The 19,656-nt window shown below is 32.3% G+C and overlaps 1 protein-coding gene across 1 annotated transcript in view; it reads left to right on the forward strand.

The window, feature by feature from the left end:
* LOC129225602 (integrin alpha-PS1-like) overlaps positions 1 to 19,656 on the forward strand; it is a 201,837-nt gene that overhangs the window by 160,936 nt on the left and 21,245 nt on the right. Inside the window, exons 7-16 of the mRNA XM_054860057.1 lie at positions 1,099 to 1,183; positions 1,545 to 1,650; positions 2,640 to 2,883; positions 4,951 to 5,055; positions 9,588 to 9,819; positions 13,030 to 13,179; positions 14,647 to 14,726; positions 14,931 to 15,078; positions 17,660 to 17,740; positions 19,544 to 19,623. Of these exons, the coding sequence (XP_054716032.1) occupies positions 1,099 to 1,183; positions 1,545 to 1,650; positions 2,640 to 2,883; positions 4,951 to 5,055; positions 9,588 to 9,819; positions 13,030 to 13,179; positions 14,647 to 14,726; positions 14,931 to 15,078; positions 17,660 to 17,740; positions 19,544 to 19,623 (1,311 nt within the window). The remainder of the gene's footprint in view (positions 1 to 1,098; positions 1,184 to 1,544; positions 1,651 to 2,639; positions 2,884 to 4,950; positions 5,056 to 9,587; positions 9,820 to 13,029; positions 13,180 to 14,646; positions 14,727 to 14,930; positions 15,079 to 17,659; positions 17,741 to 19,543; positions 19,624 to 19,656) is intronic.

Below are 19,656 nucleotides of genomic sequence, written 5' to 3' on the forward strand. Positions count from 1 at the left end.
ATATCGTGTTTGTATGTTGAAAATGGGAGAAAAAAATACTTCAAAGGAAAAGAGCTTTTAATTAATAAAATAAGTTGGCAACACTTTTATTTGTGAACACATACTTACAAATACTGTTCATTAGAAGCCTAATAATGGGAAGAATATAAATTCATCTCAATAATGTTCATGCTGCACTTACACTAGCTTCACATAGGGGCATGTAGACAAAATCATTATTTTGCAAATCAAAGTCCGTTTTTATCTTTTTTTTTCCTGAAATTTGGGAAAGGTTTCGGTTAACCAGTGCATACGATAGGCAGAGTTGGAATAAATTAAATTTCTGCTGTATATTCTAAAACAGTTCTTCATGTGAATAAACAAGAGGTATTATCTAGTGGTAAATTGTATCCAAGGTGAAGAAAAAAGTCTGAGAATCTAATACCGGCTATATATGATTATAAAAAGTGTATTAACAAATTGAAGCTATATGATGAAAGCATAATTTTATTTGACAACTTTTGTTAGTTCTGTTTATTCCTCTTTTTTTTTTTTTTTTTCTTTTTGCTTTAAGGACTGTAAACGTTCATAATTTTACTTTCAGTCCTGTACTAGGATTTGCATTTTTTTTTCTTCTTTCTTTACTCTATTGATTAGTAAGACTTGTGCTATAGTCAAGGGGCAGGGGAATGCTGTCCCCCAAACTATTTGTTTTTTTGTTTTTTTTTTTCACATGTAAAAATAATGAAACTTATGTTCATGAATGTTATTTTCATTTTGCAGTTTACTTAAAGGGTAAATAAATATTATGTGCTCATTGTAATACTAAAGTCTGTCCTTTGAATGCAGTACTGTGAACCAAACTGAAAAATGTAGCGTTAAATGCCTTATTGAATTTACATAAATATAGTGTACATAAATAAAGTGTACAGTAAATATGATGTTCATATTTGATCTTTTCCAAATTACAGTAAAAAATATATTTGTAGTCAATAAAACTACATTGTTTTGTAAGCTCTTAAGCATTTTGTGTAATGATTTTCTGAAATTTAAAATTTCTGTCCTAGTTTATTTATTTGTTAATAATTCTTGCTAATGAAAAATGTTTAATATTTTCAGCTATCTTGATCTTGTTGTTGGATCGCCGTTTTACTACACCAAAGGTGTTGGTGGAGCAGTTTACATTTACATGAATTCGGATGAAGTGAGTTTTTATTTCTGATTTCATTTGAATATTAACTATTTTTTGAAGGAAACTATCTTTTTTCAAACAATTGTACTTCATAAAGGGAATTTTCAAGTTTCTGCTTTAATCTAGTAATATTTATCTGCAGATATTTTTGTAACAATGTAAAAGATCAAAGGCTAATGTTATTTTCAGGCTTGTGTTGTTCTTGAACTGATCATAATACATTTGTATGCTAAGTGTTGTGTTTGAAGTGCCCCGTGATTATATTAGCGTGAGGGCAAATTTGTGATTGAGTAAACATATCCGTAAAAATTCATCCCTTTTTGCTTTCATTTCTTTTTATTTTTAAATTTTTGCATTTCATGTTTTCTGCTAGGGAATATCTGAAGACACTGTTCCTTTGAAAATGACCGGAAAGCCAGAATCACAGTTTGGCTTCTCAATAGCTTCTTTGGGAGATTTAAATAAAGATGGATATCCAGGTATTGCTTTAAAATTATTTAAGTAATTGCTAAGTAGTTGAACACGGCTAATAAAACAGATATGAACATTGAATATATTAATTGAAAATATTTTTCACTTGGTCCAAAATTATCAGTGTAAACACTGTACTTTGCTTCGATTTGAAACTGCTGTGTCACTTGCGTGATGTGTAATGCTAATTGGTAGTATGTACTTATGTTCTTGAATTTCGGCCCCCAATCAGAAAAGGAGATTATCTTTTGTAAATTGAACTTCTAATTGCACAATTATCACTTTTTTGTTTATCCATCATTAATAGAAGTTACATTATAAAATAAAAATTAAAACATTCTCTATGTCTCTTAATGTCTGTCTAACAGTATATACTGCATTCCAAAAACTAAATTTCACCAAATACTTGTCATAGTACTATTAAATTGATAAAAAATTTAAAGCTAAATGAAAAGTAAGGTTGCTAGAGAATTATTGATTTAAATTGAAGAAAGAAAGCCAGCATAACAACTAAGCAATATTAATTAATATTATTTTTAAAGTAACTGAATGTAATAGTCTAATTTAAAAATCTATGGTGGTAAAGGGTAAAGGTGCAATTTGTGAATTCAGTCCCTTCCAAACTAAATGAAAAGTCTTCATTTGGGCCACCTTTTTTAAAGCTAACAACTTAAATTTTTTTGACTCCTAGCTACCTTTTTGTCAGCTTGAAATGTTCTCCTAAAATAGCTATTATAGTTTTTTATATTTTCAGAGTTCAAAAGAAATAGATAAGTTCCTTGAAAGAGTACTTTTGACCATCTTAATGGAACTTTCTGAAACTCAAATTTATATTGCTTAGAATAGATCTATCTTATTGTGTTTTCAAAACTGTGTTACAAATCACTCTTTAGTGGTCAGTTTTATCTTGACTGAGTCACGCTATACTTTGAAGTTAATAATTGATTTTGTCATGCGAATTTTCAAGTTCATTTGCATTTTACTTTTTTGAAATTAGATTTGGCAATTGGTGCTCCATATGATGGAAAAGGAACTGTATATATTTATCTGGGATCTTCAGAGGGACTCATTACGGAACCTTCACAAGTCATCGGTGTAGAAAATCTAGCAAAGGAAGTTCAAGTAAGGAGAGGTCTTGATACTTTCGGATATTCCCTGTCTGGTGGTATGGATTTGGACAGTAATGGATATCCCGATTTGCTTGTTGGAGCCTACGATAGTGACAGTATCATATTACTCAGGTACAACATATTTTCTGAGTAGTGATTCCATTCTTGTCTTCTTTTATAACTTGTACAGTTTTTTTTTTTTTTTTTTTAATTGCTCTATATTTCCTTTTATTGTTTTGTGCTTCAATTCTTCAAAGAGTGCTAGTATGATTTCTTGTGTCCACTTTCTGCTCTTCTAGCATGTTTAACATTAAAAAAAATTTATATTCTAATATTGCTCTTTTAATCTTTCTACATCACTAGACAATTAAGGTAACTCACAGCTTTTCATGAGCTATTGCAAAATGGCACTAAAAATTCATTTGTTGGAAAAATTAAGTTACTAAGGTTACCAAAGAACTATTTTTAATGCATATTAGTCCTCTTTAATTTTTGGTTATGACTGGCTCTTGCAAGATTGAAGCTAGGAGGCAGAATTGCATAATTTTCCCAATATTTTCCAAAATTTCATTCCATAAGAAAACAAATGCATACCGCTACAAAAGTCCCACTTAGCATTTTAGTCAAGGTTGGAAATCCTACCTCGGACTTTTCCTGAATGTTAACCCTGTGCTTGTGAAGTAATTGTCATGTGTGAGATCATCATGTGTAAGGACCCAAGAGAAAAAAAAAAGGTTAGGTTGGCTGGTCTTTTCTTTTTTATTTTTTTTTCTTCCTTTATTATTAACATGATGGATTTAAAACCAATTTAGCATCAATGTATCGATAGATTTCATATGTCACTTCCATGACTGGATCTTTCTTCACTAACAAATTAGAAAGAATATTTGCTATCATCAAGGAATGGTTCAAAACTTTCAATGGGAACAGTTTTAGTTACATGTCATTGATGTTGGTACCTTCGTTGGTTCGTCTTCCTTTGTCATTTCAGAAAGCTCTTTTTCAAGCTTTGAATTGTGTGATTTTAATAACTTTACTTCTGTAAAGAGCTCTGCAACCAATTGCAGAACATGTCTCCAATTGCTCAAGCTCCCTTATTAGCAGGCCAAAATGTAGTTTATTGCTTGTTATCTGCTATGTCAGGAATTTGGTTTTTCAAGGTGGAGAAAATTTTCCTCTGTTTGTAATGCCGCTTCTGCTTAAAATCAAAACTCATCTGCAAAGAACAAAAGTACCTTAAATCTTAAACTGCTTATGATCAACTGCGTTTGCTTAAAATAAACCAGCTTAAAGTGAGGATCTACTGTACTCAATTCATTGTCTAAAGCCCAATGGCTCAGTGATAGTGCTTAGCACTTCCATACCACAGACCCAGGTTTGATGATATAAAATGAGTACTATGTGTGCTTTGGAATTAAACACTGAAGTTCCATGTTTGACTGACCACCTAACCGAAAAATTTGCCTTGGCACCCTAGTCATGAAAAATGAGATGGGCATAGCAGGCTGCGCCTCCAATGGTCTGTTAAACCACTGAATTTTGTCATTTCATTATTTAAAACCTAATGTAGGAACCAATTGTTTATTCATTTTTTCAATCTCTTTGTTTTGTTTTTCTCTTCTTTTTTTTTTTTTTGCCTTTTGTTTTTCTTGGGAAAAAAAGGGGGTTCTTTTAATTTTACACGTATCATATAGTGTGTAATATGTTTGAACAAATTTACTTTAGAAACTGCTTATTTGGTGATAATTTGGACATTATTTTGTCTTTTTAATAAGCAAAACTAGCCATTTAGATAGATAATTTGCAATGAAGTGAAAAATAATTTTCCAAATAATTTTATTAAGTCATTAAAAATAAAGCAATCTGCCAAATATAAAATTAACAATTAAATAATATGAAATATCCTGTTAAAATAATTCTCCAAATGAGTAAAACCATTTTAAATGTCCTACTAAAATGTGAAATGATCAGCCAAATAAATATACCTAGTCATTAATAAATATGGAAGGTTACATTAAAATATAAAATTATAAAAAACGAAGGATGTAAACGTTGTGAACGTAATTTTTCTATTTTCACCAAGGTAGAAAGTCATCAAGGCAAAGAGACGTACGTACCGTACGTATAATGGGAAAGTATCAAAAATAATTTCAAGATAAATTTTTGTTGACTTTAAAAGGACATTAATTATATTTGTAGGTCAAGACCTATTATTGACATCATAACATCAGTTGAAGGAAATTTAACCAACATTGATCCTAAAGTGAAAGGATGTGTTGAAGATACAAACACTTCACTTGTGTGGTAAGTTTGTCATAAATTGTATGATATTTTATTCATGTTAGAGTTTGATGAATAATATTTTTATTCTGCTTATCTTGTTGAGGGATGATAATGTTATAATTGTCAAAGTATGTATATTAGGGTGTTCCAAGATATAATGACGAAAAAAAATTTGTGAAATCGAATACGCATACCCTCCAAATTTTTTCCATTTCACCTCAGAAACATGAGAAAAAAGTTTCATTACAATAAAATAACGGGAACCCGTGCCGACTTGAGGTCAAAGTTGGACCTGAAATTCTGTACAGCGACTACAGTGGAAAGATTGCTGACTGTATAATTCCTTACTAAACGCGACATCAATTTATTTAAAGCAGATATTTACAACAATATTAGACTACAAGAAACATTACTGTACATATTTTTAATTCAATGTTTGCTTTTTGCAGTCAGGATAGAGCTTCCGATGCTCTTGAACGCAATGTAACACAGATTGTTTTTGTTCCTCATCAGCTGTTAGCAAACCGTGAAAGTCCTGCATCATTTTTACTGCTCTTTTACTGCATCGTTTACTGCTCTAAGCACTGAGACAGTCTTTTTCACATCAAGGAATAAAATATTGTTGACCATACCTTAAAAGCTGGATGAATTTTTGTAAAGCAGCTTTTGAGATAAATGGGTCCACATTTTCATATACTTATATCAAAAAGCACAAATCTTTGTTGGGTGCTTTGATTGCCAAAATGCATTGAAGCCATGGTTTCATGTATGTTGTCAGTACAAACAATCAGACATCAAACAATGCTTCATATTCCTTCGTATCTAATTTTAGTTGTGAACTAAATAGTAGTAGTTTTAGGGAGTAAATCGCTCGAGCCATCCATCAAGCTTTGTGCATGACTCCCGGTGGCTTTATTTTAAATTCATTTTCTGTATCTCCACCTAAAAATATGATAGGCAGTTCTATCAACTCTTGATAGTCATCCCTGACCGTAATATTAGTAAGTTCAGCACGGTAAAACTCAAGTAAATTTTCCAAGTTAGGGTACAGTTCGGAACAACTCTGCAGCTCCTCCATAGCACTGTATTTTAGTGGGACAGATCAGTTCATATATATGATGGCGGCAAGCAAAGGAAAGCACTTCTCCATCAAATTTGTGCTCAAGAATAGCGCAAGAACCACTTAAAGGAGCTGTAGTATCACAACAGAGAGTTTTAACTTTGTCTTCGAGATTCCAAGCTAAAACTGCCTTTCGAACAGCCTTTGTTCCTTTCCTGTAGAATTATCCAGTTTAGACTCAGCAATGAATTGCTCGTCACATCCATATAAAATAACTATTGATAAACGATCTTCTTTTGATTTTTGAGCACTCAAAGCAGGCAACAGTTTCATATCCCAAGGTAAATTCACCACATATGGTACCTCGTTCTAAAAATCAATTTTTATTCTTTCCTCGTGCTCCTTCCGCTTTCTGTTTCGAATTCTTTGAATTGAAGATTTACCTGTGGGAAATTCATCAATGTTACACCCAAGTTCGTCAATAGTAGCTTCAAGAATAAACACATAATCTCGTATACTTGGATACCTGTCCAATGCAGCAACTGACTTTGGAGTAATAAAATCGCTCATCATTACATATTTACTTGTTCCAGGTTGTGATAATACTTGTTCCAGGTTCTGGAATACTTGTTCCAGGTTCTGATATACTTGTTCCAGGTTCTAATATACTTGTTCAAGTTTCTTATAACCTTGTTCCAGGTACTGATTTATATGTTTCAGGGAAATTTTCTGAATTAATATTTTCACTAGAGCTCGAAGAGGAATCTTCTTGTATAGGTTCATACAATTCCGAGGATGTTGAAGCGGAATCGTATTTAATGCGCCTGTTTTCTTCTTTGACTGCTCTAAGTCGAGCCCTTTCCTCTTTGTCGGCCAGTTTTTTATTCACTCCACCTAAAGTGACCATGTCGGCCGGGCTCTCTTTGGAGTTGCAAGGAAATCCCATCTTCCTCTATTTTGATTAACTGAAGTGCATCAGCATGTGCAATATTGAATAAATTGTTTAAATTACTCTCAAATTCTTGTTGGCGCTGCCTGAATACTTCTTGCAGTTTCTTTGCATTTTTTTTGTAAGTCTCTCCAAATTTGATTCAGGTTTTTAAGTTTATTCACACAATTTCGCAACGATTTGGTGGGAATACGTGCTTTTTCCCAAAAGATGATGCATTCCCGAATAGCGAGATTTGCACTTTCACTGATGGTTAAATTAACTTCTCGAATGTTATAAAACAAAACAGACAGAACTTGTCCGTTTGAGCTTAGTTTCAAGCCCGTAGTTTGGTGTTTTATGACTCCTATTAAAAATATCTCTTTTTTTCAAATTTTGTAATTCTACTGCCATGTTTTGTTCCCTATGGTAGGACTATACTGCGCTCGCTGACCGGAATGTATTCGTACTTACATGTTTGATGGTTTGCAAATTGCCACAAAAAAGCCCCCCCCCCCCCCATCCAACATACGTTTTTCTGTTTTCATTTGTTTTCTGTGCACTATTTACAGCTGTTTTGAGCTTTGCAAAGTATCGCGTCACCAGCTTTCGATTGCTTATGAATACATGTGCTATTTACACGTTTAGGCCTTTAAACGCAAGTCGGCACGGGTTACCGTGCTTCAAATTGCATGAAACTTTTTTTACAACAGTTTTGATATAAAAGAAAAAAAATAAGAGGGTATGCGTTTAAAAAAAACGACTTTCATTTTTTTGAGACACCCTAATGTATATGTTCCATCAATAGTTTTTTTATTGTTTGCATAAAACAAGTATAAAATAAACTAAGATATAATAACGTTTTACTGCACAAAATTACAGATCTCCAATTTTGTGTGATAAAATATATCTTGTTTTGCTTCCCAAACACAAAAGTATTAATTCAATACACATAAATATATTTTTTGAAAAAACTATCAGTAAAAGTGTTGTGTGTTATACTACACTTTTATTTCCAAATAACAAATTCATTTGTGGAAAAAATTAAATGTGTTGTTGGGGGGTATCGGCTTTTTCCCTGGTAAAAAATACCAAGGGTGTCCATTCCCCTAAGAGCAATGGCACAACCACCAAATGACGCTCTGAATACCATGAAGACCAAGAACTAGAGTCCCCCCCCCCCAGAAAAGGGAAAAGTTCCACTAAATCCCTCTGAAAATTTTGATGCTACAATTCGGCACCATGAACAGGCATTGATACATTCATAATTTTTCAACCACACTGTTTGGGTTGGTTTCGTTTTTCTATGACAATTTTTAGTGGAGATATTAATTTAAATGTTAATTTTCAAGAACTTTTTCTACCGATCTGAGTAAAGCAAGCTGGTAGCTGAGCCATTCCTTCCCTTAGAACATCTTTCTCAAGGGCATGTTGCTCTCGCTGCTGCAAAATTAGGACCTCTTTTCCTACAACTTATAATTTCTTTTTTTTTTTTGCTGCTGAAATCGGAAGTGAGTGAATGGTTAAGTTGGAGACACGCAGTGAACTGGGAATGGAATGTTTCTAGATGTGCGGCGTGCTGAAAATTAATGAACTGTTAATTAAATAATGTACCACCATAGATGGAGAGAAGGGGTCTACATTAACCCACTGTAGACTGGTTACATAAGGTGGCTAATGAGTGAGGCTTATCTAACTACTCTGACAGCTAGTATACATATAAATTCTGAGATTTATTTTATTACTGAATAATATATGAGGCAGTAAGAAGCAAAGGGATGTAAGTGCCAAAATTAAAAATTTGGAGATAACCAGTACACATGGTAGGTGAACCTCGCCTCTGCTTTGGGGCAAGAAATAGTACTAGTAGCCCTAGTAAGTGCTTCAGTGCAACATAATTTAGAATTCTCTTCTAATGAAAGCCTACTAGAATCTAAACTTTAAACACGATTTAGGGCCATTCCATGGAAAACCATCATTTTGTTCTGCACTTAACGCCACATATATTTCTTTAAAAATAATACTTTATAATATTAATGAACATTTTTTTTCTCTTTAACAAGTTTATGTGTTATATGGTTTTCTTGGAAGTGGAAAACCTCTTAAGAGGTCTTAAGAGGAAAACCTCTTAAGAGGTTTTCCACCTCCAGCTCAGTCACTCCTATGCCGCTCTGATGAGTGCTAATAAGCACGAAACTGCAGTCCTTGGCTGGAATTGACTGAGCTGGTGGTGTATTTCATGTATTTCTGCCTGAGCCCTTGCTATAGTGCGGTAACTAACTGAAACTTATGTGTTGATTTTTAAGCAAAAACTTTCATTATTACCTTTCAAAATTACTACTTTTTAATGAAATATATGAACTGTCACATGCGGGACAAAGGGTTGACTTTTTCGTGGAATGGCCCTTTACTCAAAACTTTGAATTGTCCACTTACATCCCTTAGCTTCTCACTGCCTCATATGTGATCCATACTTTAAATTTTGTTTTGTTTTATGAATTTCTAATTATATTTGTATGATGTGTTTTACTATTACAATTATTTTCTTACATGCACCATTTTCAGTTTTTCTTTTGAAGCTTGCTTTCAATTCAATTCATCTGTTTTGTCTCATGGAACATTCATCAAAATAAGGTATAGGATTGAAGCTGAAACTTTCACAGGAAAAAAGTATTATCGTGTCAAGTTTCAATCTTCATTAGACTCAGAAACACCTAACATTGTTGAAAAGGAATTGTTGGTCAGGGGAGTGTCCCTGTACGAGCCTCACTGTTCTAAACAACTTATTTACTTGAAGGTAATTTTTGGACTTATTTGTAATTCAGTAGCAAAGTTTTGATCTAAAATTGTAAATAATGTTAATAATTTGTATTGTACAGTTGAATTTTCATGTCTGAATCTTTAACAACCTTTGATGTGAATTAAAAATGGTCAAAAAATATTAAATAAAGCGTAGTGTAAAAGGTTTGTCTATTGCTGAAACTTTTATATGAACTGGAACCAAATTAATACTAATTATTTTGTTATTTTAAAAAAAGTGAAGTCTTTCAAAAAAGTCTTGACTAGTCCTTGTAAAAGCTCATTTTGTCCTTTAGAAGTCCTTGAATGCTCCATGAAAAAGGTTTCTGGTATTGTGTGTAAACTAAGTATTTTATCCAAACCATTTATTCTATTTTAAATTTGTTTGTTTTTGAAAATGTAAATGTGTTTTTTTTTAATTCTGAAAATCATACTTTTACCAGTTTTAATAAAATTCTCTGTTTTATCTATCCAACTTTTTTTTCTGGCTTTAATTATAAAGATCTTCTTTATTAATTGAATCTTCTTCCTCGTATTTTACCTTAAATTTTTAGTAAAAAAAGCAGTTTCTCTTAGGTTGTGTTCGATGAGCGACGGTAGCTCACCGGTTTAAATAATGATGTCACCTCCATTGGCGGACGTCACTAGCTGTCACGTGATCAATGAGTTGAGCTCGTCGAGCGTAAGCTTAGTGTGCATCTATTCTTCATGAATAGAATAATTCTTTTTTAACCAATGTGTTTGAAAAGTACCAAGTCTTTTTGATTTCATCATGATCATCCAGGGGTCTGGCCAGAGGAAATTTGGGTCCGTTAACGGACCCTTCACAAAAATCTGATCAACCAAAACGGACCTTTCACAAAATCCCGACCAACCAAAACGGACCCTTCACAAAATTCTGATAAAAAAAAACGGATCTTTCACAAATTGTTTATTGGAAGAGCAAATCTCAAATCAAAATAACGCAGCATATTTCCAACCATAATGCTTGGAACCTTTTTTAAAGTTATATTAGAGGTGTCAACTTATACAAAATCTACTAATCTTGCAAAAGAAAAAAAAAAAGGCGCTCGCTCGCTCGTGATGCTCCTGCAAGTGACAAATAACTACTAAGGCCTACTGCTTATTGTTGGTTTCTATAAAAGAAATTAATAGCTGAAAGTCAGTTTGGTTTATAATTTTGCTTGTTTGTTTTATGCAGCGGTGTTGTTGCAAACTTCTCTGAAAAAGTGTGTCGTAAGCACTTTTCTCCCTGCTCATGATTTAATAAACAATAACATATAGCGAAATGAACTTATAACTGCAAAGGATAGTAGGGATGGGGGGGGGGATGAGTGTGATCGCTTTAGATAGGGTTACCAACTTTAAACTTATCGCCTACTTAGCATCTGGCCTGGCGCTGCAATGTTTAACTGTTATTTTGGGAGAAAGTTATATGGGCTTGATTTTTCGATGCTAAAAAGGATAATTAATTTTAAATAAACTCTTTTATTTATTGATTTTTTCTTTAGATGCCAACATTTTGAAAAGCGCAATCTTTTTACATTCGATATGAGAATCATACTTTATTCTTTTTTCAGGCTAACTTCGCTTTATTAGGATGCAAATAAATGAGAAGTCTTTTTATTTTTGTAACAACGCTTATTTTAAGTTTTTAAAGAGGAACTCCATTTTCTTTTATGAGTCAAGACATTAAATTCTGAATCGATGGTTTATTTTTTATTTATTTATTTATTTATTTTGATTTAACTGTGTCCAGACCAGTGGCGTAGCTAGACCCGACTTTCGGGGGGGGGGGGTTACTTATATATATATATATATATATATATATATATATATATATATATATAATATATATATATAATATATATATATAATATATATATATATACATATATAATGTATATATATAATATATATATATATATATATATATATATATATATATATATGTATATATATATATATATATATGTATGTATAATCGCTTGGAATTTTTCCCTTTTCTTCTTTTTTTTTTCTTTCTCTTCTCTCTTCTTTTTCTCTTTTTTTTTGAGACTAACTTTTCGGGGGGGGGGGGGGGGTTTGTCCCCAAACCCCCCCCCCTTTAGCTACGCCCCTGGTCCAGACATTAATGAAATGTGTATCATAGGACTCTAAAGTGCAATTCTTAAATAATTTTATCAGAAATATTTATTTTACAAGCCGTTTTTATACTTTTGAGGCTTTCACTTTGAGGATTGCGATCTCTTTGCATCCGCTATGGGAATCTGATTTTTCAAATTTTCAATGTTTAGTACGCTTTGTTAAGAGGTAAACAATTAAAATATTTTTTATTTTTGTAAAAATCATGGAGTTTAAAAGTTTTAAACGAAATTCTGTGCTTTTTAACAATGTCTTGGTTCAAAAAGTTAAATGCTGAACCTCTGCCTGAATTTCTTTATTACAATTATTTTAAATACTATACATATAACATTTCTAGTATAATTTAACATAATGTAGAATGGTAAATAAATATTGATACTTGAGGGATGCCTATCTCCCAGAGTGTATGCCGCCCTCCAATACTTGAAACACACTCAAGAATGATAGTCTCAACAAAAAAGAGGGAAAACACTCAACATTAAGTGTGAATGATGCAGTTTGCGCCACCTCACAATTCAAAAATTTCGTTTTTACAAAAAAAAATTTTTGCAAAATTTGATTTTTCACAAAATTAATTGATTTTTCACAAAAATAATTGATTTTTTCACAAAAATAATTGATTATTCACAAAAAACGAACCCTGTGAAATATCCTGGACAGACCCCTGTCATCATCTATGGCTCGATAGCCCCGCCTTTAGATTTGCATACTGCTTTTTTGTGAAAGCTCATTTAGTAATTTTTTAACTGATTTTTTTTTTTACTTTGCTAGTTTTATGATAAAAACAGTGGGTTTAAACTTTTCCTTTAATTTTCTAGAAATAAAAAGTAAAAAATTTTAAATACTTTGACTCTTGTTCAGATATTGACTTTGGTGATAAATACCTTTTAGAAGTATTTTATTTTTCTGGCTCCCATTATATTACGAAGAAAAACTTAATATTGTATTAGTTCTATTTTCTTAATCAGTGTTGTCACTTTAAATTATTTGTGAAGAAAATCCAAAATATTTCTTTGGAAATAAGTTAGTAATTTAAGTTAATGATTTAATTTTTCGCTTCCAGGAAAAGACAGACATTCAAACTCCCATAAAATTCAAGCTCACCTATACTTTGATGCAGAAAGAACCTCGTATGTCCAAAGAAGGCGAACGCTTACCTGACATAAATTTGTATCCCATTCTCAATCAGCAAGAAGCATCTAAAGTATTTGAGGTACTTACTGTTTTGCAATGTGCCTGAAATATTCGCTTTTAAAATTCATATTTTAAAATGTTTGTAATTAATGTTAAATGTTTTTCATTAAAAAAAATATAAAAATATATCTCACTTGCCGCTACAAAAGCACAGGAATCACTTTTCATGATGTTTGAAACCCCACTATTCTTTCAACTCCCCTTCTAACATTATAAACGTATTTCACATTGCTATGAAGCTTTAATGTAATTTAATGAGGATTTCCAAAGTTTACTTAACCTTTGTCCATGAAGATTTCAGAAATGTAGAATGTCTGTCATTTTTCTCTGAATCTGCAAAAATTGAAGTCCTAATGATAGTTTTCAGGTGGTAAGAGAAAAAATACCTTATTTTGCAAGTATTTTGCTGTTTTCTAAAATCTGCTGTAACTGCACTGATATTGCTTTTATATAATATTATTTGCATTTGAATGAGATATTCTTTTGAGTTAGGTTCCTTATAATATGCTTTAATTTTTCGAACAGTTTTCAAAAAATGTCGAAATCCACAGAAATTAAAACCAAATGTTCTTTTCTCTCTCTAAATCTTAATGTTATATTTTTATTCAAAAAGTTTTTTTTCCCCCAGAGGAAATATTTATTTGACACGTGATTTAAATTTACATTGAGTTGGTTGTGATCTACTAAGTTTTAAATTTGAAAAGATTGGCCTGAAAATGTGAACTGAAACTTTCACTATGGACATCCATAATACTTTTGAACTCGTCATACTTTCAATGTTCACTTTCATCAATATTTTCGAACTTGTGAGCCATATATAATCCCTACAGTCTAGTAGACAGATGTTTCCCCTGACATGTCCCAAGCTTCATCAGAGCATAACAGCACAAAAACAAAGCCTGCAAAAGCTCTTAGTGGATCATGATCTTAATCCTCATTCAATAGCACATCAATTTCAGATTGGTGGTAGTTTCTAATAAGCTGATCTTTCCCCTCTAACGTCAGCTGTAGCATCCTGAATTACTAGCTTGGAAACTAGTTACATTATTAACTAAAAAATTGCCCGTTAAGGTATGCCAAATGAAAATTGCTTCTACATTTGAACGAAGCAATTGCCTGTTTGGTGATAATTTGATAGTTGAAATTGTAACCCTAACTCCAGTGGATGAACCCTAAACTCCAGTAGATAGCTTTCATTTTAGACCACTTTTTCGTTTCTTTATTCTCCTAAAATGAGTCTTACCAGTAAAACTGTTAAGGTACCGAATCCTGTTCAGCCTTTTCAAAATAAAGCATTTCCCTGCATGTCAAACATTGCCAAAATTAATTATCAAATTATCTTGCCATGGCTCGAGTTTCATTGCTGATAACGTCAGGAGTGTTACCCAATCAGTGAATTCGCTATCATATATATGAGGATGTGAATTTTGTTATAATGTAATGATGATATTTGATGATTAAATTCACTGTGAAATAAATCTTTCAGGCAAAATTCTTAAAAGACTGTGGGTCCAATGATATCTGTGAATCCGATTTGAGTGTAACAGCTGAACTGAACCTTGATAAGTAAGTTAGCAGTACAGATAAATAGAGCGCTGCTTTAAGTCAGTAAAAGAAAAAAAAATAGTATTATTAAGAAATAATATGCAATTTTCATTATTTATGATTGTCATTTAAATATAATCAAAAAGTAAGCATTGTCTTTTGTTCTTTGAAAGTGCAAATTATATTTATTGGGGTGTGCTGATTTTTATGTTTAAAATTTTTCAGGCAAGAATCAGGTGTCCCTGTTCTTTATTTGGGAATGCAGTCAGTTAATCTGTCCATTATCTTGCATAATCATAAAGAACCTGCCTATGATACTGCTTTATATGTGACTCACTCATCTGCACTCAGCTATATTGGTCGAAAAGTGGTGGTATGTTTTCAAACCATTCTTTTTTTATTTATTTATTGAGTTTGATTTTTTAGTTGCAACAATGAATTGAAATGTTATAACGAAGGGTCCTAACTCCTTTTTTACTTCCTTTTACAAAAAAGGAAGTATTGTATTTGCAAAAAATATTTCACTCAAAAATCGATCTTAATTTCCATTTTGCTCACCCCCGAATGAATGTTGAGTTTTTTATTTTCAACTCGACTACACGTGGATAAGTGCCTAAGAACATATAGACACGCAAAATATCCATTTTGACGATTCCCGAGTTAGTTACAACTTTTTCTCGTGATGTTTGTATGTACGTATGTGTCTGCGGATATGCGGATGTATGTCGCATAACTCAAGAACGGTATGTCCTAGAAAGTTGAAACTTGGTACGTAGGCTTCTAGTGGGGTCTAGTTGGGCACCTCCCCTTTTGATTGCATGCAGGTGTTTTTAGGGGGTCTTTTGCCCCTTTTTGGGGGGAAATCATTGTTAATTTCGATGTAAACTCAAGTATTGTTACAATTTGGTGAACACTTGGCGCCAGTCTTTTGGTCGCCAAGTTTTGTTGCCAACTTGGCCACAAATTTGGCGTTTTTCTTTCTTTTTTTTAAAATCTGATTTCAATTTAGCCACTGTTGGTGATATTTAGAGAGTAAACTATTGAATTACATTAAAATTACCAATAATGGGAAAATGACATTAAATTGGAGTAAAAGGAAGTCATGTGAGGCACACATCATCTTGTTTACAAATGTGTTGTACATGAAATACCTACCCAATTGTTTTCTTGCAACCAAATGGACTCTGTATGGTTTGGCATTCAAACTGATTCTGTGTTCCATGCATGGATTTTTAGATGGAATTACTAGCCTTGCCAGAATTTTTCTTGGGAGAACTTTTTGCTCTAAACAGTCGTTAACCCGTTTGTGACCAAGGTTCCAAATACACAATACAAAGATGTGCCCAGAGCCCCTTCCATATTATGGGCTCTGATTGATTCTGAGGTCCCAGTTTGGTGGTTGTCTCCAGATCTGGAACTATTTATTTGAATTTCTTAATGCTACTAGAGGCGAGAGATAGCTTTAAATGACTATGACTCCACAGCATTTGATTTATATGGTGTTTATCCTTCATATACAGACATGTTTTTCACTCATAGATCGAATAGATTTATTAATATAAACACACAGCAAGTACTGTATGACATGTATGAATGAAAGTGTAAGGTAAAGTTTTTTTTCCATAAGATTTTGATTCACAGCTCAATAAAAATGCATGTGTGATTCAAAGGTTCGTTGCATTTCTTGATATTATTTTGTTCCCTCTCCTATTTTATCCTTTTTTATTTATTTTTATTTGGAAAGTTCGAACGACAGCAATAAGATGGAAAGTGCAGGGAATGAGGAGGTAATGTTTCCAAGTTTGTTGTAAAGAAGTTTTGAGACTTGTGTGAAATTATCTTTAGTTTAAATTCACTGGCTCAATTTTTTAATAAAAATTTAAATTACTACATATACAGATTAATATAGCTTTATTTCCTGTAAAAAAATCCATACACATGTATATGTAACTTTGTTCTTATGTGTGTAATATTTATTTTCAAGTGCATAGTTAAAATTTTAGTGTTTTGGTTTTCTCACTCACTAATATTGATATCATATTCTTTATATTAATAGATGTAAATTATTAGTGCATTATTTGCAGAACTGAAATATTGGATTCATCATGTTAAAATGCTGATTTTTTTTTTTTTTTTTTTGTAAAGTTAGACTTTATTAATGAAAATGCTTGGTCTGTTAGCGATGTTCCATTTTGAAGCGTTCGATTCTGTGTAGCTGCATTTTCTTTTCTGTGTGCCAGTCCTCAAGGAGTTAATGTAATCATTTAAACATATTACAACATATTCAAATTGTCTAAAAAGAGGGTTTGAGGTAGACTATATACTGCAAAAATACCAAACTTTCTATTTAAAATTTAAAGCTTTTTCATAGTTGATGCTTTTAACATCTAATTGCTTGCAATGGTGTATTTTGTACACTATTGGAGCTCTTGTAGCTTTTATTTTACTGAACCAATGCTCGGATATGTTGGGACATAACGATGGTCAAGAACCAAACATGGTTAACTTGCACAAGGAATTCTTTAATTTATTTCGTACATTGCCTTATGCTAATTACATCGCTCAAGAATAATAGATACAAGAAGATTTCCAGATAAACTCACTCCCTGCTGCCAACCAGCGCCAGTTCGCTAACCACTTCTCCAACGGTGGTTACCCTACTCCTGACCTTCTCTCCTCTCCCGACCTCTCCAGGTTTGGGGTTGCTCTGTGTTCGTGAAGAGGATTCCGTCGCTCTCCTTTCTCGCCTTTGGCTTTGGAGGGATGTCTTCATGACATTATTTCTGCATGACCCTGAAACTATCCCCCATCTAGCCACCCTTTAGGTGGCCAATGCTGACTGATTAAAAAAGGTTTTTGTTTTGTACAGTATGTGTTTTTTTAATATCATGTTTTTTCGAGTACAACCGATATGTCTTTTTGTGTTTTTCAAAGGACTTAATATTCTATTTCAGAAAGGAGATCAAGTTGAATGTGTGCCTTTCAACAATACTGTCTTAAAGTGTGAAATCGGAAATCCTATGAATCTAGGTGAGGTAAGTATATATTTTTTGGTTACTAGTCTTGAAAATACTTAATAATGTTATTATTGTAGCATTATTTGTTTTACTTATGTATTTATTTGGATATCTATTTTTACTTATTTCATTCCCTTTTTGTTTTATTTATTAACTTTTGCTGTCAGTAATATTAAATCTACTTTAAATGGGAGCTGATCTGTTTTTGTTGTATCGTAATAACAAATTTTGTACTACAATAATGCTTCAAATCTTTGTTGCAGAAAAAGCGAGTTTACATATGATTTTGTTAGACTGCTAAAATAATTTTAACCTCCTTCCCCCCCCCCTCAAAAAAATATAATAACATACAGTAAAATAGTGGGGTTTCACAAAGAAATCTGAAGTACCTTCGAGGAGATTTAAATTCAGTTTCTTAGTGGACAGTTAAAGTAGATGAGTCATTCAATGTTAGAGAATGCAATGTGCTTCTTTTTTGGTCTTGGAAATGAACATGTGTGCGTTGATTTTACTAGTCCATCACCAACAAAGCAGATGCAGTTGTTATTCTGAATGTATTAACAAATCTTGACTTCAAATTTAATCAACAATTCAGAATAACAAACATCAAAGAAACTGTGATGTAGATTTAGCAGTTGAACTATTTAGAATACTTCTAACTCTGCTTCATTATTAAATAATTGATAGTTAGTTAGTGATCTTTTTTATTTAGACTTTGATTTCATACTTGAGCTTTGACATGTATAAAATCAAGCAAAGGAGAGTCACCAGGGTATTAGTTTGCGGTCTGGAAAAAGAAAGAAGGAGGGGGACGTTTACAAATAAAAGTATATGAGAATAAAATCGTAGGTAGGGGAATGCTTGTGTTAAAAAATTTTTTAAATGGGGAAGCTAGGGTAAAAATGAAAAATAGAGGGATGCCTGTGCCCTTCTCCCCACACAACTGCACATGGGTTATGATTCTGTTGTTTAAATTTATCAAAATGAAAAAAAAATGTTGGAGTAAATTTTCACACAGAGAGCAAAACCAGAGTTTATTGTTTTAAGCTGTTGAAATGCATATTAATCTGGAAATCAGGAAAAATAATTTCTTCAAAAGGGCAGTAGGCTTTTTAAATAGTCTTCTGGCTACAGCTGTTGCATGAAATAGGGTAATCAGTAGTAAATTTAAATATTTGGGGACCTGTCCCAATGCATTCGGGGGCCCTTTTGTCTATCACAAAACAAAAAAGTGTATTCTTATATTCCCTTCAAGGCCCCTAGGGTCTTGGGGGCCCCTCGCAATTGCAACATGGCAAATTTTCTACTGAGAGTAAATAATTTTTCGAGTGCATTTTATCTTCTTACAAAGTTAATAAATTTGCTAAGATCAGGCTAGTTGATCGCAGGCAGAGTATTTTGTTAGTTTGTCTATTTATAATATTTTGTCCAGTTTTGTTTTCGAAATTAATTGCATTGCTTATTTTTAAACATTTAAATACTAGAGATATTTTATGTTATTTATACCATAGGTAATGTATAAATAAAATATAAAGCATTGCAGTGCAGATAACTTATTTCATTAAAAATCTAAAATTTAAATACTGTGCTGTTTATATTAGGCCACTTCGTTATTAGAGCCTATCGTTTTATATACCCTCAAAATATTCAAAGTATCTTTACATAAATTTCTTGCTATTTATTATATATTTTATGCTGATTCTAGAAAAAATCAGGTTTTGTGTAATAATACTCTACTCAATTTCTTTTCATTATTTTCAACTTGCGCAATTTAAGTCATGTTTTCATAAAGTCATATTTATTGAGAAACTACTATTTTAGGTGGAGTTTCAGATTCGCTTCAGCCCAAGAAATATTTCTGACGATGAAAAGAGGCTGAAGTTCATATTGAAAGCTAACACGTGAGTATAAATAGAAAAAAAGCTTTTTAAGTT

Source organism: Uloborus diversus, chromosome 7, assembly GCF_026930045.1.
Source record: "Uloborus diversus isolate 005 chromosome 7, Udiv.v.3.1, whole genome shotgun sequence".
NCBI classification, from domain to species: Eukaryota; Metazoa; Arthropoda; class Arachnida; order Araneae; family Uloboridae; genus Uloborus; species Uloborus diversus.